This window comes from Lynx rufus, unplaced genomic scaffold (assembly GCF_022079265.1).
Source record: "Lynx rufus isolate CCGP_SWC_20201006 ecotype Redwood Valley unplaced genomic scaffold, mLynRuf1.p SCAF_9, whole genome shotgun sequence".
NCBI classification, from domain to species: Eukaryota; Metazoa; Chordata; class Mammalia; order Carnivora; family Felidae; genus Lynx; species Lynx rufus.
The window spans coordinates 14,999,766-15,027,723 of record NW_025814897.1 but is presented as its reverse complement, the minus strand read 5'-3'; the positions used below and the strand labels follow the sequence as shown (position 1 = coordinate 15,027,723).

The window sequence follows — 27,958 nt, the reverse complement described above, 5'->3', positions numbered from 1 at the left end:
CCACCCTACCCTCCCACAGCCCCGAGATGTGATGATGGTCAGCTCAGTACATTCAGTTCCCCAGAAAAGCAGCAGATGATCTAAGTATCCAATGTGCTTGTGATAAGGTAGGGGGAAAAAGGGATGCCTTTTTTCCCCTCCATTGGAATCCAAACTTTGATAAAGGAGACAGAAAGACATGAGCAAGTTTGAGTGAAATGTTTACATTTATATTGAAATATGCACTAAAACAGAATGAGTTCTACTAGTCAATGAAACTTTGCCAAAGCAGAGTCACAAACTTCTGTTGGGGAGGCCCAGTCAGCTAGCAGCAGTGATCCCCAAGCAGGAACACCAAGGAGAAGCGGGAGACCCACTCCAAAAAGCCTCCTTTCCAGAGACCCCAACTCACTTCTCCCACATGCACCCACACGGATTTCGGAGCGTGGACATGCTCCTCATTTTCATATATTTTTAGTTTCTTCTTCACTGCAATAAATATAAAATTGGCAATGCTCATACACCACAGCACAGACAGTATTTCAGGCTTTTAGCATACAACTGTAAACAGTGACTAGGTTAAAAAAAAGTTGAAAAAAAAAAGTTGTGTTTTGTTTTGTTTTGAACCAACAAGAGACAGAATTATTAAGAGCAGGGCATGAGCTACTCAAGATTTGTTGTGTCGGATTAAGGTTTTTCACAGAAGATTCAGGTTTAGACAGATGCCCCCAACAGTCCAAAAAGACCCAAAGTGGGAGCTACACCACTGCCCATGGCAGCCCAGAAGACGTAGGCAGCAAAACAGCATGCCTCAGGTCAGTGGTGGCAGTACATCCTCCACCTGCCACATTCACAATGTGACCGCAGAATCTACAATGCCATCACCGGCTGCCGGCTAGGATATCGGGAATGGGTGGGCAAAGGAATTAAAACTTGCTGGGGGGAGGATCAGAACACCTCTGCTAGCTGTCTGGAAAGTTGGCCCCTTAATCACAATGACAACTAAGACATTTCACTTGGACAGTGCATTAAGTTTACATATACATGAAAAGTGAGCAAGAAATCCAAAGGGTAAGCATTAAGTTCTGTCATTGTAGCAAACAGGGATGTCAAAGAAAAACAGATGAACACTTCCTGCCTAAAGCAGTGCAAAGAAAGCTGGCAAGAAATGAAAGTGGACTCAGTATCTGCACATTAGCAACGGGGCAGACTTTTATTTAAAAGGCTAGTGGTTCAAATACTATTGCTCGAATAGCTCTGGTAGGTATAAAATGTAGTAACACCCGAGGTTTACACACATAAGCAAAGGAGCTGAAGACCAGCTCACAAAGGGATATTTGATTCTTAGTCAAGAGGGAAACTAAAAGCGCATGCTGCAGGAATCACCTAAGGGATTTGTTTGGACGACACTCCCGCCCTCTGACAAACGGAAAAAGACCTGAAGAAATGGTCTTTTTACAGACAAACTTCTGGCTTTATTAAATCTCCTCCTTAGAACAATGCCTAACAATGCCTAGCTAAGAAAGAACCTGTCCTGAAAAACTCAAGAATCCGGGCTACTCAAAACAGAAGAGGGAACTTTAATGTGGGAAACGAGTCTAGTAAACATCACATGTACTTTCTGTCATTAGTGAAGACATGATACATTCAGAAATGTATTAAAAAAAAAAAAGACTAAAAATAAGATGGAAAAAATATTCCTAGAAAGAGGCTTCACAAGAAAACATCAGCCCAAGTTCTCTATCCTTCTCAATCACAAGTGGCTCCATGCGCAAATCGGCAACCCCCTCCAACTCACAAAAGCATTTGCCTTGCAAGCAGATCATCGAGCTTCAGCCTTAGTCACTGAACTTGAACGTTAAGCAGAATCTGTGCAGAGCACGTGTTAAAAGGTTACTCCAGTACCCACCTGGTCCAGTTTAAAGTATTTGTTTGTAGATCCAGTTTGTACATATTCCATAGGTATACCAAACAATAAACCATGTATCATCCCATTATTTTTTAAATGGCAGTTATTGTAGCTCAAGCAAACCAACAGGATTATAAAGAGCTCTCTTGGAAGAAATTTTCAGGTGAAAATACTCTAAGGAGAAAACCTGAAAGTTAAACAAACCTAGTTCTTTTTCACTAAAATGGTGGGATCAAGGCAGAAATGTCTGTTCTGAAAAGCAGCTCCGTTTGTTTGCCCATAAGGAAAGGCCAAATTTTTCTGGACTGATTATAATTTAAAAACTAAGCCAATAAAAAAATAAAATATACATCTTAAGATACTATAAAACTTGAAATAATGTCAAGGCTTATGGAATGGAAAATAGAGTTCTGATTTTTTTTTTTTCCAAAAAAGGAAACTGTAACATATTTTACAGGAAAAAAAAAAAAAACAAACAGAACTCTGCACATGGATAGCACGACACAGACTCTATGCACAGAACACCTCACAAGGACGAGTTGCACATCAGTAACATCATGAGAGTGACTGACTGGGGACTTACACTTCCAGCAACAGAGCTCCTAGGTCAAAAATGTGTTAAAAGCTTGTAATGTCAACAAGGGCTCCCCCCTCCAAAAAAAAAAAGAGGGGATGAGGGGAAATAGGGAGGAAAGGCTGCATGCATGGGTCTATTATAGACATGATATTCAGCAGCATAAAAATAATACCCTCCGCAGAGTCCCCCAAATGGGGCAAAACCTATCTTCCACTGCTAAACACGGGAAAGATTAACAGAGTGGAACAAATTCACTTGTAACCATAGCATCTCCCATATTTGAGTGACAAACACGTTCAATCTGATGCTGTAAGTTAAAAAAAAATGTGGCAAAAACATATGAGTAAAACAAACTAAAAACAAAAGGCTAAATTATGAACCTTAAAAACTGGAAAAAAACATCTGTTTTAAAGCCAAGTAGGTGTGATCCTGATCATTAGTATATATGACATAATCCATAGAAAGAAAGGCCAAGAAAAAAATCTTCATTTTGTTCAGTACTTAGGCTTGATGTTGTCCTAGGAAAAACAGTGATAACTGAATGAAAATGTCACACATACAACTAAAAAGTCCCCTTCTGGTTTCAAACGAATTTAAACAACAATCTTCCTTGGCTAATTTTTCTCCTGTGTCAAACAAACCTTCTATGTACAGGACCAGTTTAAATCCCTCCTCCCTTCAAACACTAGATATGAACATCCAGGAACATTCTACAATGCAAAGTGCCTTAAGAAAGAGAAGGATTCTGTAGTGCCAGTGATATAACTGATCTGAGGAAGCTGGGTGCTATTAACACTGATGGGAGCCAGTCAGGCAATGGTGGTTTGTTTCTCCTCAGGTGTTTCCTCCAATAACTGCATGATCAGTTCATGCAGGGGTTTGCAGATCTTTGCGTAGCCCCCTCCCGTGAGATGCAGAAAATCAAACATGTCGTGGCAGGAGATGGCACCGTCCGAGTGCACGAAGCCCCCATCTGTATCCAGGAGCTGAACATTGGCAAGCTTCGGCAGGGAAACCTTGAGGAGTTGGTTCACCTTGGCATTCTTTTGCCTCAAAGGGTTGGGCTTCTCACCTCGAGGTAACAAACCCTGGGGCAAAGCAGAGAAGAACAGAAGATGAGAAGAGTCACTGGTTTTTCCCTCCTTATTTATCTGTGATTTCAGTTACTCCTAGAAGAACTGTTCCATTTGGCACCTTTTGACACTCTGAGTTCTCAAACACTGGACTAGACTGGTTCTGGTGGAAGTTCTCTGACCATTCCATCTCAGTTTTTTCACAAGTTCCTCTTCCTCCTCCTGTTCCTTAACTGTTGGTAGTCTTCAGGTCAGGGTCTTGTCCTTGGCCCACTACGAACACTCTAGCTCAAAACCGAACTTGAGCATTCCTGAGACACTCCCAACTTGACATGTCCGAAGGCAATTCATCATCGTCTCCCCACAATATGCTCCTACTACATCCTCTGTATCAACTGTCATTCTAACATCCCTGAGTCTCTCATTCCACATACCTTCCCTATTTATCATTAAATTACTTAGCTTTTGCATTCTCAATATTTTCAATTTTTTTTTTCTCCATTCTGATTATACATGCTGCTATGGCTAGGCAAGTTACCACTATTCACTCAGTTAACGTAAAGTCTCCTGACTGGTCTTCCCTTCAATTCATTTTCCCTACAGTCATCAGAATAATCTAGCTCAAATACACATGTATTTATTAACGTTACATGGAACCCATACTACTGCACATGAGAAACAGAGATGGGACAAATGTGGTCTTAAAAAATCAAAGCCACTTCATGTTTGCTAGAATAAAACAGATGTTTTCTAAATTCATTTTTAACTTATGTGAATCATCTAACTTTTAGATAAATCACATGTCTGTCCTCCCATGGTCCATGAAAGTCTAAGCTTATACTGCAAGAGCAAGGTTTTATCATCACAAGCTAGGAATATCCTTTTATAGAAATTGATCCTATTATAAAATTATTGTCAGACAACCTTTTATTGGTTTATAGCTAATGATACCACACAGCAAGTTTTTGTTATTTAGGCAAAAAATTTTCCACCCATTTCTCCTAAGAGGTATTATTTCACAAAAATAGATTTTCTGTCGGTATTCTACTAAAAGAAAAAAAAAAAAACCCGTTCATGCTAAAGTAAGTACTTGTTCATGTCTGCTTTAATTTTTTTCACCAAATGTTGGCGCCGTGGTTACCAATTTATTGTGACTATACAGTTCCCTTGTTAAGCGCTTCAAAAATTTCACAGATGAAGTCAAGCCTAAACCCTAGTTTACAGAACTGTTAAAGTATAAGGCTTTGCATCTGACAGTTAACAAAAAAAGAACTACCCTCAATGCTCACAATGAGCCAAATCTGGCTGAGATATGAGCAACCAAGAAGGATGGCCAGTGAACAGCAAATACATACTTTGTTCTGTCATTCAAAGAATATCATGGCAGTCAAAGCCGTAAGAAATGATTAAACCTTAAGAACAGGGACCATACCTATTGGGATTTTCAAGCCAGGATGAGAAAAGCAGCTTATGTATTTGCATAGCATTTTCCTTAATATGAGAGTATCAAAGGTATGCCATGTGATTTTTTTTCCCCTGTAATAATTAATAATTGCTACAATACTGGGGCACCTAGGCGGCTCAGTTGGTTAAGTGTCTGACTCTTGATTCTGGCTCAGGTCACAATCTCACGATTCAGGAGTTTGAGGCCCACGTCGGGCTCTGGGCTGACAGTGTGGAGCCTGCTTGGGATTCTTTCTCTTTCTTTTTCTCTCTTTCAAAATAAATAAATAAAAATTAAAAAAAAATTTTTTTTAACTGCCAAAACATTGTTAGAAGAAACAAAAAAGAAAAATATGCTCCCAATCTCTTCACCATGTGACAACTATAGCAGATCATGGAACAAGAAGTTTGAAGTGCACGAGTCCACTTATTCACAAATTTTTTCTGATAGAGTATAGTACTGGAAATGTATTTTCTCTTAGGGTTTTCTTAGTAACATTTTCTTTTCACTAGCTTTCTTGTAAGCATACAGTATGTAATACACATAACATATGAATACGTGTTAAATGACTGCTTATCAGCAAGGCTTCTGATCAACAGACTGTTAGTAGTTAAGTTTTGAAGGAATCCAAAGTTACATGCGGATTTTGAACCGTATGGGGGTCAATGCTCCTAGCCCCCATGTTGTTCGAGGGTAAACCGTATTTTAAGTAACTCTAAATATAATGCACATATGGTTTAGCATTTGGAATTTTCACTTAAATACATCATAAATCCAATCTCCACACAGTTCTCTCAACTGTCACAGGATTAGTGCTATTATATTCAATGGCTTATTCAATTATGGGCCCATTCAGTTATTCAGAGTATGGCCAATGTTTTAGTGTTGTAGACAACACCAGCGTACATCCAATTTAAAAGTCTGGCTGCAACAAAGACTATTCATTTATGGAGAATTCATTCAGCAACACTCATGCAACTAATACATCTTGAGAAACTATTATGTACCAGCCCCTGTACTTCAGAGGTGGACTCTTAAACCACAATGCAATCCTTTCTGGAATAAAGCAAGGATATAAAAAAGAATGTAATAAAAAAATAAAATAAGACATGGCTCCCCAGCACCAGGAAGATAAAATCTACACTCTTATCTAGCCATACAAATCACTACATGACGTGGCTGTAGCCTCTTTCTTCTCACCAACCCAGTCTTAAACTTTAATCGAAGACAGCCCAAAATTCTTCAAGCACCCTCCTTCACTCACCCAACAAACACACACCTAGGTATATATGCCTTCCATCCTGTTTCCGACCTGTAATGCCTTTTCTTTCCTTTCCCCATTTGTCTGGAGACGAATGAATTCTTTAAAACTAAAGTCAGATTTCAGCTTTTGTGTCTAGAATACACCTGTTCTCCCCTTAGCATACAGTGTACTAATTCTCTCTTCATATTTCTACGTCCATCTACCACTAGACCAGACTGACAGCTCCCTGACAGGAACAAGGTCTTATTTATTTTTGTAGGCTCAAGACCCAGAACAGTGCCTTGTACATAGTGATCTTCACGTTCATTGGATAAATATCTTAACATCATCTCATTAAAAAACTGAATACCTATCAGATTCCACCAAAACATACATTTTTAGTTTTGCTATTTTTAGTGTCGCTAAGAGTATCTACAGGTAAACTTTTACATTGAAATAGACAGCTGTTTATCTCTGAGACCACGAAGAGTTAATGCTTTTAATCTCCACAAAGTGTAGCACTCTCTGATAGGGTAAGACTATAAAGTACCCATCTTCTTGCTAACAGAATCGCTGATGTTTTAGAGACGTCAGAGATTTTAATAAATACACCACATTTAACATATAAAGGGATGGAACAACACACCTAAACTAATCCAAACCCAAGTCTAACAAAAACAGATTTAGGACTAGGACTAGTTTCATATGCAATTTTAAACACTATCAGAATGTTGCTACCTGAGGCAACAAAGACGATTTCCACATCTAAACGAGGATGAGCAGGTAAGAGATGACCCCCACAGCTGGTCTGGGAAATGATGAAACTGGTAAGACAATGGGACATATCAAAGAAGAGCCCCCTCAGGACTATCATAAACTGCTTCCACCTAAACAGTCTCTATTTCACGAGTGATCATATATCTAAAAACATTCCTCACCTGACTTAATGACATCAAAGACTCTACCCACCAAAGACTACATACCAATACAATGATCTTGGCCTGCGGCTGCCTTGTGTTGATAAGTTGTACAATGGCCTCGATTCCACCTGCTACTTCTTCTGCAGTATTTTCATGGTTGTTTGTTCCTACCCAGACAACAATGACCTATAATTAAGGGGGAAAAAAAGGGGGAGGAGGGCAGGGATAAATAGCCAGGAATAAAGGAATGTTTAGATAAAAACCTAATATTTTGATAAAAATATTTATCAATATGTAGATAAAAATCTTATTTCAAAAATCAAAGGAGGGAAAGATGAACTTGTCAAATGGTAGTGGAGAACTTCAACTGAGCAGCCACCCTCAAATACTGATTTAAGGCCTCATATATCTCAGGATAAATTCCAAGCAGATCAATTCTGAAGCAGTACAACTGTACTAAGAAGAAATGAGAGAATTCTTTCATCATTGTGGAGTTGAGAGCTAACCTCTTAAAATCCAGAAACTATACAAAAAAAGATAACAAATTCAACTGTATAAAAACTCTGCATGTCTTAAAAAAAATACTAAAATAAAGTGAAATCTAAGAAAGTAGGGGAAAATATCTGTAACTCCTACCATACTAGAAGTATCTTCCAGAAAAAAATAACAAAAGTACCCAAGGGAGTGTAACTGGTAGAAGTAAATACACAGTTGTACTCAAGGAAAAAGAGTTGCTGGGCTGGAAGCTGGATGCAGTTGCAAGTTTTTCCTCTTTATTTAAAAAAAAAAAAAAAAAAAAAAGCTCAGGTCATGATCTCATCGTTCATGGGTTCAAGCTCCAGGTCGGGCTCTGTGCTGACACTTCAGAGCCTGGAGCCTGGAGCTTGCTTCAGATTCTGTGTCTCCCTCTCTCTCTAACCCACCCCTGCTTGTGCTCTGTCCTCTCTTTCTCAAAAATAAATATTAAAAAAAAAAAAAAATTTACAAAGTGGCTGTCACCTAGAGACATACATTTTACTATATGACCCAACGTAACTTTCCACCCTGTCACAAAAGACAGGAACATGGAGGAGTTTTTCTATTAGAAAGGCAAAAAGTAAAATATTTTCAACAAAGGCAACTGTCATCAGCTTTGAGTATTTTTTCTTTGTTTAGGACTGAAAAAAATTATATGCAGTGTGCCAACTCAGGACATTTATAATGTGTTAAGTTACTGGGAACATGTTTATGGTGAACATTTGTTCACATGTGCTTCAGATTTTCTTCAGAAAAACTTGGGAGGCCTCGATTACACATGTAATGTGTTTACATGGATAAACCAGATCCAAAATTCCTTCCTGAAGTGAATGGTGGCACTGCGGCCTTGGCCCCCTTCTGGGAAGTCTCCCCCCACACACACTGCTTTCAGGTCTACAGGAAAGCATTAAATCCCTTCCTACTGCTGAAAAAGGGCATTATTAACAATTACCAATACAACCTAAGCAAGCAATGTCCCAATTTCTTAGTAGGCATTTGGCACATTCTTAAGCAAGGACAATATTATTTATCTAAATGGGCACAAAGCAAAGACAATAGCAAAATAATGCTTTTAAAAAAAAGTAATTTGTTTTTACTAGCAGTTTCAATTTAACTCATCTTGGGAAAAGACCCAAGATTAAAAGATAGTCTAAAAATTAAGTTTCACTTCACCTTAGGTTTAATGTTCTCCAGTTCTCCATTCTTGAGTCTCCACAAAACATGTCTGGTTGTATCTCCCCCAATTCCAAAATTCAGTGCATGAAGTGGGGAAAAAAGCTCTCGCCATATCTAAAAAGAGAAAAACTGGCTTTATTTCAACTGAGTGGGAAATAAAATCCCTCAACTACAATGTGTCGTGAGGTACCTAAAAGAACAATTTCCCTCTTGTGTGTTCAAATGTTATGTGTTCAAACTTGTGTTCGCAGGGCACCGCATCACTCACTTCTCGGGCAGCCTGCCACCTTGGCCGGAGAACTGAGTCCCAGTGCCACCCGGTGCCCTTTAGGAGGTACCAGCATTATGACCAAGGTGCCAGCTCAGTTAGCTCTCCCTTCCCTTTACTCAAGTATCTAAAGGAACAGGGTGAAGTAGAAATACGGGAGGAAGAAATTTAGAGTGCTGGAGCCAGAACGAAATTAAGCTATCTTTTCCTTTCAACTGCCCTTGGAAGAGTGAAAACCTTAAAAAAAAAGATGTGGAACAGCTCCCCACAAAAACACAACAAAATAAGGAAATGGTAAAACAAAAATCTTAACAATTGAGAATCACAACCAGGACAAATATAAATAAATAAATAAATAAATAAATAAATAAATAAATAAATAAATAAATAAAATAGAGAAGGTTCTCGGAAGCCAAGGCAAAAACGAGAGCGGAGTTACAAACAATGCTAAATTTTGTCTCCTCACGCTTGGTGGCACAAAGAATCCCATTATGTAGGACTGACCTCCCTCATACTCTGAATTGGAGCTTTTCTAAACTGTCACGAAGAAGCCTTTCAGGTTCGGCTCAGAATGAAAGTTTGCTAGCAATGAACAGATTTACCTTCGTAGCCAAGATGCACCCTTGCCACGTCGGCCTTACCTCGTACTGCTGCATTAACTGCACCATGGAGTCCCCCACAAACAGCACATCAGGTTCCTTGTCTTTACAGTCCAGGACAAATCTGTTGTGCTGGTTCAACAAAGAGAGAAATTAGAAACTGGCATCTTCTCTGTGAGATGTCTTTGCCTCGACAGAACAGTTGTCCATCAAGTTACTGTGTTGTTAAACATTCTATTTAGCCTGTCTGTGATTAACTACTGGAACTTTCTTCCCACCCTTACCACACTGATTATTCTAATATGCTCAAGAAAACTGCAATTCTACTCAAACCAGACTAAAAAAAATACATTTAACATGTTGTTTATAAGTTTATCTTTTCCTCAAACTTAAAATTTTTTTAAAGAAATATTTTAAAGAGAGACGACAGACAGATACAGCATGAACAGGGGAGGGGCAGAGAGAGAGGGAGACACAGAATCTGAAGCAGGCTCCAGTCCCTGAGCTGACAGCACAGAGCCTGACACGGGGCTTGAACTCAAGAACCATGAGCCAAAGTGGGACACTTAACTGACTGAGCCACCCTGGCGCCCTTCCTCAAACTTTTTAAGACAGTTTCAAATATACAGAAAAGCCACAGTATAATAAACACCTGTACATCCTCCACCTATATTTGACAATAACATTTTTACTTTATCTGTTTGTTTGCTGAACCATCTGAAGGTAAGCTGCAAATGCTGTGATTCTTCACCTTTAAATATTTCAGCACGAGTAAGGAAAGTCTCCTATAAATCCACAAAAGTATTATCACCTCTAAGAAAATGAACAATAATCCTGTAACATCTAATATTCAGTCCATACTCAATCTTTCCAATTGTTCCAAGACTTGGATAAAGTATTATATCTCTTTTATTGAACTAGGACCCAATCAAGAATCATGTGTTTTATTGGGATTTTTTTTTTTAAGCGGGGTGGGGAGAGAATGTTAAACAGCCTCCACACTCAACACAAGAGCCTGACACAGGGCTCAGCCCCACAACCATGAGCTCATGACCTGAGCCGAAATCGACAGTTAGATCTTAACCGACTGAGCCACCTAGAAGACCCTATTTGCATGTTTGTAATGTGCCCTTTGAAAATGTCTGTTAACCTCCAAATATGAGACAATGGCAAAGTGGGACTCAAGCCTTTCTCAGTCTGATCCAAGCCTGTAAGTAGTGGTGACTGTGGACCTAGTCCACTTCTCTCTGTTGCCAAGGCACAAGACACTTTTATTTATTTTTAATTAAAAAAAAATTTTTTTTAACGTTTATTTTTGAGAGACAGAGCGTGAGCAGGAGAAGGACAGAGAGAGAGGGAGACACAGAATCCAAAGCAGGTTCCAGGATCTGAGCTGTCAGCACAGAGCCCGACGTGGAGATCGAACCCACGACTACGACATCACGACCTGAGCTGAAATCGGACGCTTAACCGACTGAGCCACCCAGGCACCCCTCAGCAAGTCGTTTTAAACTGAAGGGATAAGATGGGCAAGAATAAAACTTCAGCTGGTGAGCAGGTACACTTCCACAACACATCACCTCTCCACTGAGGTACTACAGTACTAACTACCTCTCAATACCAATAAAATAGTTCATGCTTCTAGAAGGTCATGGAATTTAAGTTCCGTTGTTCTAAAGGTTCCGGTACTCTATATTTTCAAGTATAAAAGTAGCTACAGTAAGTTTGGAAAAATAGAAAGATCAAAACAAAACACTTCGAATTCTATCATCTTAACCCATAACTATTACTGTTTCGGGGTATTTTATTCTTGCTACTAAGAAAAATTATTTTATTTTTTAAAATAGGCTCCACACCCAATATGGGGCTCGAATCCACGACTCCAAGATCAAGAGTCACACGCCGCACTGACTGAGCCAGCTAGGCGCCCCTCTTCTTGCCATTTTCCACGTGCCTCTAACACCACTTTTTTTTTTTTTTTTTTTTAAGTTTTGTATGTATTATGTATACCTCCTTCTGGCACAATAGCTTTGGAGACAGAAGAGAGTATGTTCAAATTCTACTTGTCTACTTTCTAGCCCAGAAAGCAATATAACCTCACACTTGTTTTCCACATATGCTCTTCTGCTGGTAACTTTTTTTTTTTTTTAATTAAAAAATAAAAAAGCCTCCATGCTCAATATGGGCCTCAAACTCATGACCCTGAGATCAAGAGTCTCACGTTTTACTGACTGAACCAGCCAGGCATCCCACACCTGTTGTAGAGGTATGGAGAGGAAAGTTTTAGGGAAGAGAGCCAGCTTTTGGCTGACACCCAGTAGGTACTCCATCAACAGTGGCCACTGTAACTGCAGTTAACACTGCACTAGAAGCATTTTTCTATGTAGCTACGTGAGTTTCATAACCATAATTTTTAACAGCCACATAACATCCTACTCAACAAATCCACTGACACACCCATTTTTTAAAGTTTTCCTACTGACAGACTTGCCAGTAGTGTCCTATTTCCTGTGATGAGGAAATTTACACATACTCAATTTTGTACATGCTGGGAATTCCTAGGTGAAAGGAGAGGAGCACGTTTGTGGATCCCAGATATATTTCCAGGTTGTTAACAAAAAGGGCTGTATCTGTACTGACTCTAGCAGTTCATCAGAACTAATTTTATCATCTTGCACCAACATTGGATATTAGTATTTCTCCCTCCCTCTCCCTCCTTTCTCTTCTCATTATTTTAATCTGTACTTTTTGGGAACAAAAAGTGAAACACTTCCTGTCATGTACTGAGATACTTATCTAGTGGTACTTTGAGGATATTTTTGCCGATAATATAAGAAAAAATATCAACGCTTCTTCTGCATTACTTACTACAAATATTTTCCTCAGTCTGCTCCTGAGCCTTTTTCTGGTTAACATGTTTTGATACAATTTGTATTAAATTTGTCTACAGTCAAGTCTTTCAGTATCACCCTTAAATAAATCTTATTATGAAAAATATCAAACATCCACAAAAGCTGAGAAAATAATATAACAAGCCTCCATGTATTCATCACCAGCTACAGCAATCATCACATGGCCACTATTATTTCAGTCATCCCCTAAACTACTGACCCCTACCCTCAGATTATTTTAAGCAAACTCAGTATACAGCATTCTATATTTATTCTATTTATATTTAGTATACCATTTATATTACTAGTATAAATATTTCATTATATAACCTTTTTTTTAAAGTTTATTCAAGTAATCTCCACACCCAACATGGGGCTCGAACTCACGATCCCAAGATCAAGAGTCACATACTCTTCCAACTGAGCCCGCCAGGCCCCCCTAGTGTCACTATGCAACTCTTAAAAAAGTTTTTTTTGGGGGGGGGGATGCCTGGATTGCTCTGCCAGAAGCCTGCTTAAGATTCTTTCTCTCTCTGCCTCTCTCCTGCTCATGCATGCACACTCTCTCTCAAATAAAATGGAAAAAAAAAAAAAAAAGTTTTTTGAGAGAGCGTGTACACAAGCAGGGAGGGGAGGGCAATGAGGAGGGAGGATTTAAGCAGGATCCACTCTCAGTGCAGCGCTTGATCTGTTGAACCATGAGATCATGACCTGAGCCAAAAGCAAAGAGTCAGACACTCAACCAACAAAGCCACTAAGGTGCCCCCGAGTTTTAAAAAATAACAATACCAATGCTACTCTCCCAAATTAACAGCAGTGTCTTTAATATCAACAAATAACCAGTGTTCAAATTCAAGTCATAAAAAAATTTTAGTGTTTTTAAAAGTCAGGATCCAACTTGTCTCTTAAATCTTTTAATCTACAGGTTTCCCACTCCCCCTGCTACTACCTCCCAAATTTACTTTTATTTTTTAATTTTTTTAATGTTTATTAATTTTTGAGACGGGGGGGGACAGGGAGAGAGGAAGGGAGAGAGGGAGAGAGAGAGAGAGAGACAGAGACAGAGACAGAGACAGAGAGACAGACACAGAATCTCAAGCAGGCTCCAGGCTCCAAGCTGTCAGCACAGAGCCTGATGCAGGGCTTGAACTCACGAACTGTGACATCATGACCTGAGCCAAAGTCGGATGCTTAACCAACTGAGCCACCCAGGCGCCCAAATTAGTTTTTAAATATTTTAAGAAATATGATCATTTGATACACAACACCTCCCATAGTATGGATTTTATTGACTGTATTCCTGGGAACACGTTCATCTATTCCAGGTATTTCCTGATATGTGGTACACTAGTTTGGCAATACCTCATAGGAAGTACTGAATATCACATCAATACTTGTTTTAATCATGATTTTTTTTTTTTTTAGAAAGAGTGTGAAAGCACGTGCAGGCAGGGGAGGTGGCAGGGGGAGGTGGGGAGAGAGTGAGAAAAAGAGGATCTTTTTTTTTTTTTTTTTTAAATTTTTTTTTTTTTTTCAACGTTTATTTATTTTTGGGACAGAGAGAGACAGAGCATGAACGGGGGAGGGGCAGAGAGAGAGGGAGACACAGAATCGGAAACAGGCTCCAGGCTCTGAGCCATCAGCCCAGAGCCCGACGCGGGGCTCGAACTCACGGACCGCGAGATCGTGACCTGGCTGAAGTCGGACGCTTAGCCGACTGCGCCACCGAGGCGCCCCGAGAAAAAGAGGATCTTAAGCAGGTTCCACACTCAGTGCAGAGGCCAGCACGTAGCTCAATCTCATGACCCTTAGATCATGACCTGGGCCAAAATCAAGAGTCAGACACTTAACCAACTGAGCCACCCAGGTGCCCCTTGTTTTTTTTTTCTTTTAATGTTTTGCTTTGAAACAATTTTAGATCTACAGAAGAGTTGCAAAGATAGTACAATATCCACTCAGCTTCTTCCAATGTTAACATCTTACCTAAGTATGGTACACTGGTCACAACTAAGAGATTAACATTGGTAAATGGTATCAGCCAGAATAGTTTTACTCAGGGGCACCTGGCTGGCTCAGTCAGTAGAGTACCTGACTCTCCATCTCAGGGTTATGAGTTCGAGCCCAGCACTGGGTATAGAGATTACCTAAAAAAAAAAAAAGTTTACTCAGATTTCACCAATTTTTCCACTAATGTCCTTTTTCTGTTCCCAGGACCAATTCAGGATATCACATGGCATTTACTATATATGTCTTCTTGGTGTCTTCCAAGATGGGACACCTTCTGGGTCTTTCCATGTATTTCATGTCCTTGGCCTGTTTAGTATCAGGTGTTTTATAGAATGTCTCTCAATCAAGGTCTGATATTTTCTCATGAATAGAAGGCGATGGATTATTCTGGAAGACTACCACAGAGGTGATGTGCCCTTGTATCGTATCAGAAGGGAGTACACAATATCAACACGACTTATTAACTGGTGATGTTAACATTAATCATTTGGTTAAGGTGGTGGTTGCCAGATTTCTCCACTATACATTTATTATTTTTCCTTTCCATACTGTATTTGTTAGAAACAAGACATTAATCCGGCTCACAATGATGAGGAAATTGAGCTCTACCTTCTGGAGGGAGGGGATATCAAAAAATATGTAGTCAAATGTTAAAAACATCAAAGTAATTTCCAGGGAGATACTTCTGAAGCTAGGCAAATACACTGTTTCCCCTGGAAGTTATACCTACTAGTATTCATTGATGGACCTTCCCTACAGTAATTACTACTGTGGTGTTGTAATGAGATATATCTTTTCCCTCTCTCCTTCCCTCTTTATTTATAAAATATTTTATTTAAAAAACTTAAGTTTATTTATTTATTTGAGAGAGACACAGAGCACAAGCACAGGAGGGGCAGAGAGACAGGGAGAGAGAGAATCCCAAGCAGGCTCTGCACTGCCAGCACAAAGCCCGACATAGGGCTTGAACTCAGAAACCATGAGATCATGACCTCAGCCGAAACCAAGAGCTGGACACTTAACCGACTGAGCCACCAAGGCGCCCCTAAAAGATTTTATTTTTAAGTAACCTCTATACTCAACTTGGGGCTCAAACTCTTCAAGAGTCACATGCTCTATTGGACGAGCCAGCCAGGAGCCCCCACGTTTATGAACTCAAGTTATTTTCTAAGGAAGATGTGTCCCTTATTTCCTATTTATCTAATCACTTATTTATGGCAAAATGGACTCATACGTATTTTATCCTTGAGTTACAAACCAATAATACTATGTTGCTCAAGTTGTCCAACTTTGCACCTGAACGCTCTTTCAGGTGGCCTCAAGTGGTCAAAGTGACTATATCATTAAAACAGACCAGTATAGGGGCGCCTGGATGGCTCAGTCGGCTAAGTGTCCGACTTTGGCTCAGGTCATGATCTAGAGGTTCGTGGGTTTGAGCCCCGTGTCGGACTCTGTGCTCAGAGCCTGAAGCCTGCTTTGGATTGTGTGTCTTCCTCTCTCTCTGCCTCTACCCCACTCACACTCTCTCAAAAATAAATAAACGTTAAAAAAATTAAAAAAAACAGACAGACCAGTATCACAGGTCTTCCATGAGACATGCTGAGGACATGTCACTGCAGTGATATTCTTGCCACACATCTTTTTCCCCCCCTCCTTTTCTGAATACTTGCTTTCTTGCACTACAAGACACTCCTGGTTCATCTTTCATTTTCTTTGCTCTGGCTGTAGAAGCAATCATTTCTCCAAGGAGCTCTGGCTCCTTTCATTGGAGAATTAGAAACCAAGATCTGGGTGTGTGTCTGTGTGTGTATATTACATACATATATATTTTTTTTAAGTTTATTTTGAGAGAGAGAGAGTGAGAGAAAAGGAAGGAGGGAGAGAGGGAGAGAGGGAGAGAGGGAGAGGGAACGAATCCCAAGCAGGCTCTGAGCTGTCAGCACACAGCCCGACACAGGGCTTGATCCTACAAACCAAGAGATCATGACCTGAACCAAAACTCAGAGTCAGACACTTAAACCGACTGAGCCACCCAGGCACCCCTGGGGATATATTTTAATATTTAGTAAAGTCATCCTTCTATACTATGTAAGCTTTTTTTTATAGTTTATTAGTTTGAGACTGTCCCTAGTTACTACCTTTAATAAAGTTATAAATAACCTAAAAATACCTGAATGGTATTTTCATATATAGCAATGAAATACTACTTAAAGAGAGGAAAAAACTACAGCTCCACTTTTAACATGCATGATATACTGTAGAAAAATACATTAAAAAACATAAAAAGCTTAAAAATATGCAAAAATTCTATACACATATAATTAGCAATTTTATATATACACCATGTAAACGCATGAAAAAACCCCACCAAATTTAGGATACTGGTTTGGAGATGGGAGGTGGGAAAAAGATAAAAAAATGATCACTGAGGGGTATACAAAGAACATCAACTCTATTAGCAATATTTTATTTTTTTAGGGTGACTGATAAACACACAGCCGGTCATAATACTGTTTTTAAAAACACAAATGAACTAGAAAAATTAAGAAAGAATAACCAAGCAATTGATCTATGTAAGAACAGTTGAAAAAATACTAACTACCAATCAAAATAAACTGGTTGACAGACTGATTTTTATGTCTAGGAAGACAAAAACATAAGAATACTATATAATTATCAAGAGTGTAAAAAGAATCATTAAATACTAAAATGTAAAACTTTGGGTACTTAAAATCATAATAGAACTTGTCATTTCAAAGAGGAAATATGGCTGCAAACCAATAAGTGAAGATTAAATCTAGTTAAGGCTAAGTGGTGACAGTCTATTAGAAGTTAAGAATATGAAGATACAGTGCTAAAAAACAATGAAGGAGCACCTGGGTGGCTCAGTTGGTTGAGGGTCTGACTTTGGCTCAGGTCGTGACCTCAGGTTCGTGGGCTTGAGCCCCTTGTGGGGCTTTGCACTGGTAGTGTGAAGCCTGCTTTGGATTCTGTCTCCTTCTCTCTGCCCCTCCCCTGCTCGCATGCTTGCACACACACACTCTCTCTCAAAAATAAATAAACATTAAAAAACAATGGAAAACATCAAGAAGACTCAGGAGTCAGGCTGACAGGATTCCCACTTGCTTTACCTGGGACAATGTGAGCTTCAAAACTGCACTGAAAAGAAGACCCAAGAGTCCATTCCATAATACATTCGGTTTAGGCCAACAATCTTAACCAACCAAGTGATCAAAGTCAGCATCACCAATGAAACAAACGAACGTCATGTACCTTCCATGTGATGCACCAAGGACACCACTTCACTGATAACCCTGCCAAAGATGCAAAACCTGAATCTTGATTATGAGGAAAATGACAAATCCAAATTGAGGGATGCTCCACAAAATAAATGGCTTATGTTCCAAACTGTCAATGTCATGAAAAACGCAGTCTGAGAAATATTTCAGATTAAAGGAGAATAGAGAGGACACCTGAATACAATGTGTGATCCCAGACTGGGAAGAAAACTGACATAAAAACATTGAGACAAATGGAGAAATGTGAATATGGTGTAATACCACTATCACATTTCCTGACTTTAATAACTATATGTAGTTACGTAAGAAAATGTCCTTATTCTCAGAAAATACACTGAAATATTTAGGGGAGAACGGGCACGAAGACTGCAACATCTTCCCACACGGTTCAGAAGACACCGTACGTTGGTGTATACACATACAAATACAGACAGAACAGTTAGGCAGATGTGGCAAAATGATAACTGGCAGGTCCGGATGAAGGATATAAGAAATTCTTTCTAAAATGTTTGTGGTATTTGTATAATTTTGAAATTAGTTGAAAATAAAAAAAAAGCTTAAAAAAAAAGAATGCTGTGGAGACACCACTATCTTTCAAAATCAACAGAAAGCAGTTACTATGCTTTCAAAATACTCCTCTGTACCAACATCAGACTGGTGATTACATAGGACATTAGCATCAAATCAGATATTCGTTTAAAATAATAATCCTTGGGGCACCCAGCGCTTTCAAAATACTCCTCCATTCCAACATCAGACTGGTGATTACGTATGACATTAGCATAACATCAGATTTTCGTTTAAAATAATAATTCTTGGGGCACCTGGGTAGCTCAGTAGGTTAAGCATCCAACTTCAGTTTAGGTCACGATCTCACGGTTCCTGGATTCAAGCCCCACGTCGGGCTCTGTGCTGACAGATCAGAGCCTGGAACCTGCTTCATACTCTGTATCCCTCTCTCTCTGTGCCTCCCCCGTTCGCACACTGTCTCTCTCAAAAATAAATAAACATTAAAAAATTTTTTTAAATAATAATTCTTGAACACCTGGATGGCTCAGTCAGTTAAGCATCTGACTTAGACTCAGGTCATGATTTCACAGTTCGTGGGTTTGAGCTCACCGTCAGTGCAAAGCTCGCTTTGGATCCTCTGCCCTCTTCTTTCTCTGCCCCTTCTCAACTTGTGCTCACACATGCGCGCGCGCGCGCACACACACACACGCACGCACGCACGCTCGCTCCCTCCCTCCCTCCCTCCCTCCCTCCCTCCCTCAGGTCATGATCTCATGGCTAGTGAGTTCAAGCTCCACATCGGGCTCTGTGCTGGCAGCTTGGAGCCTGGAGCCTGCTTTGGATTCTGTGTCTCCCTCTTTCTCTGTTCTTTTCCCGCTCATGCTCTGACTCTCTCTCAAAAATAAACATTTTTTTTAAAAAATTAAAAATAAATATATAAACATTAAAAAATTTTTTTACATAATAATTCTCGGGGCGCCTGGGTGACTCAGTCAGTTAAGTGTCTGACTTCGGCTCCGGTCATGATCTCATGGTTCATGAGTTCTAGCCCAACATCTGGCTCTGTGCTGACAGCTCAGAGCCTGGAGCCTGCTTCACATTCTGTGTCGCCCTCTTCTATGCCCCTCCTCCCACTTGAACTCTGTCTCTCTCTCAAAATTAAATAAATCTTTAAAAATTTTTAAATAATTCTTACTGACCATAAAAAATGCCCCTTTGCTGCTTTGGTCAAAAGACTTGGGAAAACTGAAAAGACTCATCTTGGGTGAATACATACGCACTTCCTTTTACCTGAGACATCCATCTGTCATCTCCTTGGATATCTTCTGCTGCATGTGGAATAGCTGCTGGGTTTGAGTCTCCTTGGCTCATTCTACACCTGAGGGGGAAAATGTCTGTGTCATGTTTCATTCATTAACAGGAGTGTTTATTTGTTACCACTTAAATATTACATGTCAGGTTTGAAATAATAATTTAAGTCTCACTGTGGTTTTGCCAAAAACAACTGGAGATTATTTTCAGCAGAGAGGAATTCAAGGACACGACTGCTGAAGTCCCATAAATATCTAGCATCATTAAACTTCTAGACAGGTTTGAATATCATTGAGGAACAGTGCATTAAGTGCATTATATAGAAAAAAATCTGCTGCAAGTATACACTTTACATCTACATTAATTTTTCATGATTACATGTTAATGTAAGTACCAAAAGACACAAGGAATTAGACACTTAAGAGTTCAATGAAACCTGCATTAGAACCTTTTAGGCTGCTCAAGTTAGACACCTGAGAATTAACTACAGCCATGATTGGAATCCACTACTAAACATCACAGGTAACTACTACAGATGGTGACAAAACTAGTCATAGGCTTTGGTAGTGGTTTTTGACAATGTTTACAAGGTTTTTTATGTTTGTCAGGTCTCCACTAAGAAAATGTTATTAATGACTAACCCAAATACGGCATCTGATAGTGGAAAAGAAGCAGTGAGTGAAATTTAGGAAAACTAGAAGTGCTAATCTTTCTAGAAAGACAAAAACACCCGACTGTTTTCAATCAACTCTAAAGTATACATACTAGAGACATCAGGCTCCAGAAATCACTTGGCGCATGCAAAGGATGTGAAAGAAAAAACTGGGGTTTTGTAGCTTACAGAAAAGGGGGCCATTCTCTTTTTCTTTCCCTTGCCATCATCAAATACAGCTAAGCTTTCTCTGAAAGAAGATGGAGATATATTCATTCAGTAAGTACTTACTCAGTAAACACACATGCTGGATTGCCAAAGCAGCAATTTTTGAGAATTAGAAAGTAACAAACCTCTAAACATAAAAACATACCTTCATTCATGAAAAATACATTACAGAAGCAAACCAATTTTTTAGCACTATGCAAATAAATTAGCTCCACTCTAAATAACACTAGGTCTAAAAAAATTAGGCTCAGGGTTAAGCCCATATCTAATTGAAAATGTAAAATACCATCCACATCCTGTGTACAGATCTTCCTCAACTTACAATGGGATTATAATTGGATAAACCCATTGTAAGTTGAAAATATCCTAAGTCACAAATGCATTTGATACACCTAACCTACCAAGTACCACAACCTAGCATACCTGAAAGGTGCTCAAAACACTTACACTGGCCTACAGTTGGGCAATATCATGAAACACAAAACCTATTTTACAACAGAGTGCTGAATATCTCATGTAACTTATTGAATACTATACTGAATGTGACGAACAGAATGGCTGCATAGGTACAGAATGGTTGTTAGTGTATGGGATGTTGACCCTCGGGGTCATGGGGCTGACTGGGAGCTTTGGATCACTGCCACTGCCCAGTCACTGCCCAGCAGCATGAGAGGATCTTACTTACTGCATATCACTAGCGCGGGGAAAGATCAAACTTCAAAACTGGAAGTACAGTTCTACTGAATGCATACCGCATTCACACCATTGTAAAGTCAAAAATCCTAAATAGAGTCATTATTGTATCAGGGACCATCTGTATGTACTTCTTTACTAAAATTTGCAACTATCAGAAAACAGCTATCTATGAAAAATTATATATGCCATGTTTTATATATACCACCTCCAACCCTTGCAAAATGAGATTTATGAGTAGGTAATTTAGGTAATTTGTGCAGGGAGCAAATGAAATTAGGTTTGCTTGACCCCAATAACGTCACATCTGGCCCACTAATCACAAACCAGTTCATGCTGACTCCCTAAAGAGGGCCTTATATCTATCGAACCATTTCACCCAAAAAACAGAAACTACTTGGAGCTAAAAACATCAATGTAAAATACAAGAATTAGATAGAACTGCCAGATGAATTTGTAAAGCTGCAGTCAGATTATGGTATCTGTTTGAGGTTTCATTGTCCAAGATAAAGTATGGAAAAGTTAAAAGATGCACAAAAGAAAAAAAAAAATGACTACGGGGGTTAAAACAAATAGTCACATAGAAACATTTAATGGGGGGGGTTGCTTTTGTTTTTAAGCTAATAAAACATTCTATACCTTCTATACAAAAGTGTTTTTGGGTCTAAATTCAAGTCTAGATTGAACTTTGGCTACACAGGTTAAAATCTGACATGGTGCTTAACAGTAGTTTTAATTTTTTTTTTTTTTTTTTAAATTTTTTTTTTTCAACGTTTTTTATTTATTTTTGGGACAGAGAGAGACAGAGCATGAACGGAGGAGGGGCAGAGAGAGAGGGAGACACAGAGTCGGAAACAGGCTCCAGGCTCTGAGCCATCAGCCCAGAGCCCGACGCGGGGCTCGAACTCACGGACCGCGAGATCGTGACCTGGCTGAAGTCGGACGCTTAACCGACTGCGCCACCCAGGCGCCCCAGTAGTTTTAATTTTAAAAATACCTTTCCTGGGGTGCCTGCTTAAGCGTCCGACTTCGGCTCAGGTCATGATCTCACAGTTCGTGAGTTTGAGCCCCGCATCGGGCTCTGTGCTGACAGCACGGAGCCTGGAGCCCACTTTGAGTTCTCGGTCTCTCCCTCTCTCTCTGCCCCTCCCCCGGCCCTGCTCACACTCTCTCTCTCTCAAAAATAAATAAACATTAAAAAAAATTTTTTTTAAAAACAACAACAAACTTTTCTCCCCTGCTGATCAAACAGCTCTACTGGCCTTAAGACAGATAAGGTGCAATCAAGTTTTTGCATCTTATGGATTTCAAAATTACATATATAATGTAAAGTACCACAACAAACAGCTTCATTTTCCACTAATCCAAAAAAACTATTTCCTAAGTTTTTAAATAGATTTTTAAAAACCCAACTATTTCATTAGTTTGTGCTCATTTACTTTCCCACCTGGAGAGACACTTAATACGTTAGGTATTTTGTGAGACAAAAGTTAACGGACACAGAATTAACTGAGAGACCACTACTAAAACGGAGAAAAATAATCTGTCCTACTTTCACTATATGATTATATAACTGAAACTACTGTTCCTGGGATTGCTTAAAGAACAAGGGTGACAAGCTGCTAATACAGGGTGACCACTTAAAAGACAAAATGCAGGCACTTCAACTTCATTTTAGTTCTTGGGATACCATGTTCAGATCTTGAAAAGCTTCACGAATTTTGACAAACTGGCGGGTGTCTAGAGGAAAGGAGCCAAGACGGTGAGAAATTTAAAAGCGTGTCATATTAGAAATAGTTGAAAGGAATAGCTATGTTTATAACGTGTAGAAAAACTCAATCGGGAAGAGGAAGACGCAGGACACACATAACTGTCAAAGTATTTGAAGATTCCGTGGAGGTATTAAGCTTAATTTTATGTCCCCAAATAGGAACACAGGGCCAGTGGATAGACTGTACAGTTAGACAAATTTCTAAAAAATATGATACAAAATGACATGGCCTGCCTCTAAGTAGACTCCTCCAATAAAGATTCAAAGAGAGGCAAGCTGAGCACCTAACAAAAAAAGCATAAAGTGAATTAAAGCATATGAGTAAAGACTGGTCCAGATTCATGGGGCCCAAACATTTTTAATATTTTAGAATCTTTTTGAAATGTGCCCTGACATATGTATATTTATTTATAAATTAAACGTGAGTGGTTAATCTGTATATGAAATATTAATAAAGTCTATTTTCCCCCTTTTTACGTAAAAAAATAAATGTAAAAAGAAGTTCTAAATTGTTTCCTGTATTCCAATGGATCATCTTCTGCAATCCCCAGGAGTGCACGTACTCTACATTCAAGACCAATGGTCTATTTAAGATATAAAACCTTTCGGTGACTCAGTCGATTGAGCAACCGACTTTGGCTCAGGGCATGATTTCACGGTTTTTGAGTTCAAGCCCCGCATCGGGCTCTGCACTGACAGCTCAGGGCCTGATGCCTGCTTCAGATTCTGTGTCTCCCTCTCTCTCTGCCCCTCTCCCTCTCATGCTCTTTCTCTGTCTCAGAAATAAAAAAAACATTAAAAAATTTTTTTAAATGATACAAAATCTTTCTAGATTTGATTTAATTTACTAACATGGATTTTCAGAGTTCCTCCAACAGGTAAACAACTGATGATGAAGAACTTACTATTTGCAACTCACGTGCTAGGAGCTTTGTTATTTAAATAAAACTGAAGCTCAGTGAGATTTCAGGAACCTGCTCCACGACAGGGAGAGCTGGGATTGGAACTCAGGGTGACGTACCTCCAAAGCCTATTTATTATTCTTGAGCAAAGGACTTTTGGCTCTATATAGAAAAGATATGATAAATTCTCATTTACTAATTCAACTCACTTATATACCCTATTACTACTACCCAAATTTAGTGGCATCCTGATACGGTAAGCAAAATACTTTCATCTTGGTCCTAAATTTCTTCTTGGGCAAAATGAAGAAACAGAGACAGAAACTGAAGGGGGTAAAATGTGACTTATCTGAGGCTACCAGGCAGGCAGACCTGAGAGAAGACTGCAAAATATTCCCAATTAGCAGTCTTTTTTTCCCCCCTTTAACTATGAATACAAGGTCATCCTTCCTACTCTACAAGGGCAAAGTATCTGAGCAAAAAAATTGTTTCTTTGTGCTTTCAGACACTCGGATTTTGAATTGTTTTGCAAAATCAAATTCTCACAGTGCAGAGTAGCTTTCCGTTTTATTGACGCCTATGGCTTAATAACCTCTTTAAACAGCAGGTGAAGAAAAACTGAGCCAAAACCCCATGCAATCTCCTTTTTAAGAACCAGGTTGGAAATGTATAATCTAGGGGACTATGCATTTAGAAGATTTAAATAATTTGGGAGTCTGATAAAATAAGCTGTTGTTTTCTTTATAAGAGAAATGAAGAATGAATCAGGAACTATTCAGAACAGCCTACGGTAGGACACAAAAACTGAATGATTTTCGGTTTCCTGCCTCAGGTAGAGCAATACTGTAATACAGCAGTATTCAGAATAGTGAAGCTGTACTCAGTAACCCAACAAAAAAAGTACCAACAGGGAGGGGGATCTGACTCCCATCTCACCTTCCTGATTATTAATAATCCCACTGGGGGGAATTATAAGTCACTAACTTCTAATCAGAAACAGCAGGTTCAGTTAGAAAAACAAAGCAGAATGGAGATAAAGATCCCAAGAATGAAAGTTTTGTTAATTCAGACTCTATTCTGAATCTCTGATAGTCCATTAAAATGAGCTCTTTGGAAAAATGAAGAGTAAGCACAGCATTTCCGTTTTCTCTTCTTTCTACCTTAACTTGGACTATGACAGTGAACAGAATTTCCAGGTACAATACTTCTACCGGTACGTGGTGCAGCACGTTTAATCAGAAAGCAGTTCCAACAACAAAGAAATATAAATTCTCTAGCTGAGCTGGATCTTTAGCTTAACCAAGAAAGACAAGGAGGAGAAAAGTTGCACTAAGAATTAAAAGATTTAGAATGTTTCCACTCTGACCTCAGACTCTTCATTTTGTTTCAGAGGGAATTAGCAGGGTTATTCTGAAAGGGAAGGAAAGCCTCATCCGGAATACCCTGCCTCAGTGGGCAGGTGGGTGGGTCCCAGGGTTCCAGCACATCCATAATTTATTATCAAATGCCCGCCCAAGCCAACAAATTAAAGCACAATGATTTCCTCCTCCTCCCCTGCTCCCCCACAAGGAGGCAACCTTTCCATCAGAACAATGTGCCCAGGACAAGCTAAAGACAAGCGTTTGGGAGGCCAAGGCATATGCAAATGCTCAGGAGAGACAATCCTCTGCATTTTCTTCCTCTTCCTCCACACCTTTATCTCCCCCAATTTAAAGCTGTGCAAAATGAAATCCTAGAGCGGGTGCAGATGGTCCTCCCTTTCTCTGCGGACACGCTCTTAAAAAGAGGCCCAAGCTTCAAGTGTTGCTTTTCTTAAGGTTTGTACATAAATCAAGAAAGGCAACGCTGGCCTGAGAGCTACCGAAAACAGAACAGTGAGTCACCGTGCAACGGGTACATCACAAACCTGGCCAGAGGTCCTGATCGGGTAAATGGACACGGATGGACCAAGTAAAAAGCACCTGAGAAAATCTGTCCACTGGCATTTTAAGCAGCTGGTTGACCTTGGGCTGGGCCTCATCTCTAAAATGAGGTGGGCTACATAGCCTTTGGAGTCCTGACAGTCTGCGGGTTTCTGAATACATTGGAGACAACCGAGAAGTTTGAAAAGAGTTGAAATTTTTCAACAAAAGGGAGAGGAAAAAGTGCTCGGTCAACATGCAACCGAGTAACGGGTCTGGGCCCGCGTTAAAGGCCTCTCCGACAGGAGGAAAGGGAAGGGAGGGTCTGAGGTTCAAACGCGGGGATGGAGGGAAGAGGCCAACAGCTGAGGCCAGAGGCAGCAGAGTTGCTACAAATGGGGCTTGCGGCGGTTCCCCTCCGGCCCCAGAGAACTGGGGTGCCGGGAGGCCTGGCAGGCCCCTGCAGGGGGTGGGCCGGGGAGGGGCGGCCGCCCCGCCACCTTGCCTCCCCCCGCCCCATCCCGGGAAAGGCGGGTGGAGACGGCGGCCAGCGGCCTAGCCGAGTCGGCTCATTTGGGGGTGGGGTGAGGGCGGGAGGCCCTCAGGGGGGCGGCGAGCGGTCCGAGGGTAGCGCTGGCGAGTAGGGTAGCCACGCCGGAGAGAAGGCGCGCGCGCGCGCGAGGCCCCCCGAGGGGCGGCGGGAGGTGGCGGGGGAGGTAGTGGCGCGGGGGGGAGGGGCCCAGAGTGGGGGAGGGGAGGTCGCGAGCCTCTCACAATAACACATCGCCGGCCCTTCCGACCCCCGCCTCTAGGCCACCGGTTCCCCGCGACCCTGGCTGCACTCACTCAGGCAGAGGGTCCGTGCGGGCCCCAAGCGGCTGCGGCGTCGGCGGGTGGCGCGTCTGTCGCTCGCTCAGTCCCGGCGGCCCCGCTCCGGCGCGTCCCTCCTCGGGCCCCAGCACCAGCAGCAGCGCCCCCACTTCCGGTTCCCCTGCCACTCAAGCAAATGGATTCCGGAAGTCCCGCCTCATCCTGCGCGGCCCCGGCGTGGCTCCCTGGTCCTCGCTTTCACTCCCTGCGGGCGTTCGCTGCTGGCGCCCAGGTGTCTTGCCACACCCCGCGAGGTTCCCCGCAGTGTTTTCCGTCCTGCCGTCTTTTTGCTCGTAGTCTGCACGAGGTGGGCCTGTATCTTTCCTCCAGCTGCATCCCTCCATCCTGCGTTAACGTAGCCTCGGAGTGGAGATGGCATTCGGGACAATGTGGCGTGACCTCACACTGACGCCATTCCTTTCCCACCCTGCCAGCCTGGCTTCTTTCTCCACCCCGTGGAATAAACCAGATTGTTGCAAGTGAGAGGGAAATAGGGCCCCAAGGTTAATGAGAGAGTCTGCTACATTACGAGTGGAATTTCTATTTCTGTGCTGAATGTACGGATCTGGGGCGACCGCCTCTTAAGGTGATACCATAGGGGGATGGCGAGTTACAGCCTTTAGCTAAACAATCCCTCCAGTTTGGGGAAGACACACATATACAAAGTCAACACTGAAAAGAATACATGCTAAATGCTATATAAATGCGGGATCTATAAGAGTAGGGAGGGCGAAAGGTGTACGCAGGCTTATGGCAGGGAAGCGTTTGGTAGAGGAGAGCCCTGAGCTGGCCCTTTAAGGATGGAGAGGCTCCATTCAGACCTCTGCCAGGTAGTAGGTAGAGCCTTGCAGCGCTCTGAAAAGATAGGGGCGGGGTGGGTAATTTTGCTAGACAAAATTGGGGGCCTGAAGTCTCAAGATAAATCAAATTGTTTTTCAGATCACAGTGGTTTCAAATGGTTTCAGTGGTTTCAAATGATAGTAAAAATATCAGGCATGTATAATACAAAATAATTTTGTACTTGTACAGAAGGATTCTTACATTGCTAATTTATCTTTCTTGCGGATGTTCACGTACTGTATGGCACACCAGTAGGTATTCAGTAAACGTTTGTTGTTTTAAATGTTTTATTGAAAAGAATGCATGTTTGGAGAACTCACGAGGCAGCCCAGAAATATATTTATAACAGAAGAGAAACAGCTTGAATTTTTCCCCAGGG

The 27,958-nt window shown here is 40.7% G+C and overlaps 1 protein-coding gene across 1 annotated transcript; it reads right to left on the bottom strand.

Moving 5' to 3' along the window:
• Positions 1–187: 187 nt before the first annotated feature.
• Positions 188–26,839, bottom strand: PAFAH1B2 (platelet activating factor acetylhydrolase 1b catalytic subunit 2). The gene is made up of 6 exons (XM_047070842.1): positions 26,716–26,839; positions 19,702–19,789; positions 9,747–9,836; positions 8,835–8,951; positions 7,209–7,331; positions 188–3,553 (listed from the first exon to the last, which is right to left on the bottom strand). Exons 2-6 carry the CDS (start codon positions 19,780–19,782, stop codon positions 3,275–3,277), a joined length of 690 nt encoding a protein of 229 aa, XP_046926798.1. The 5' UTR covers positions 19,783–19,789; positions 26,716–26,839; the 3' UTR covers positions 188–3,274.
• Positions 26,840–27,958: the final 1,119 nt, after the last annotated feature.

What these genes read in the sequence shown, in the direction of transcription:
- PAFAH1B2 (XM_047070842.1), bottom strand. Translation starts at nt 19,782, where the DNA reads ATGAGCCAAGGAGACTCAAACCCAGCAGCTATTCCACATGCAGCAGAA. An exon ending in TGGAGAACATTAAACCTAAG is followed by an intron (nt 7,332 to 8,834) that starts GTGAAGTGAAAC and finishes CCTTAATTATAG; the next exon opens with GTCATTGTTGTCTGGGTAGG. An exon ending in AGGCCAAGATCATTGTATTG is followed by an intron (nt 3,554 to 7,208) that starts GTATGTAGTCTT and finishes GCTTTGCCCCAG; the next exon opens with GGTTTGTTACCTCGAGGTGA.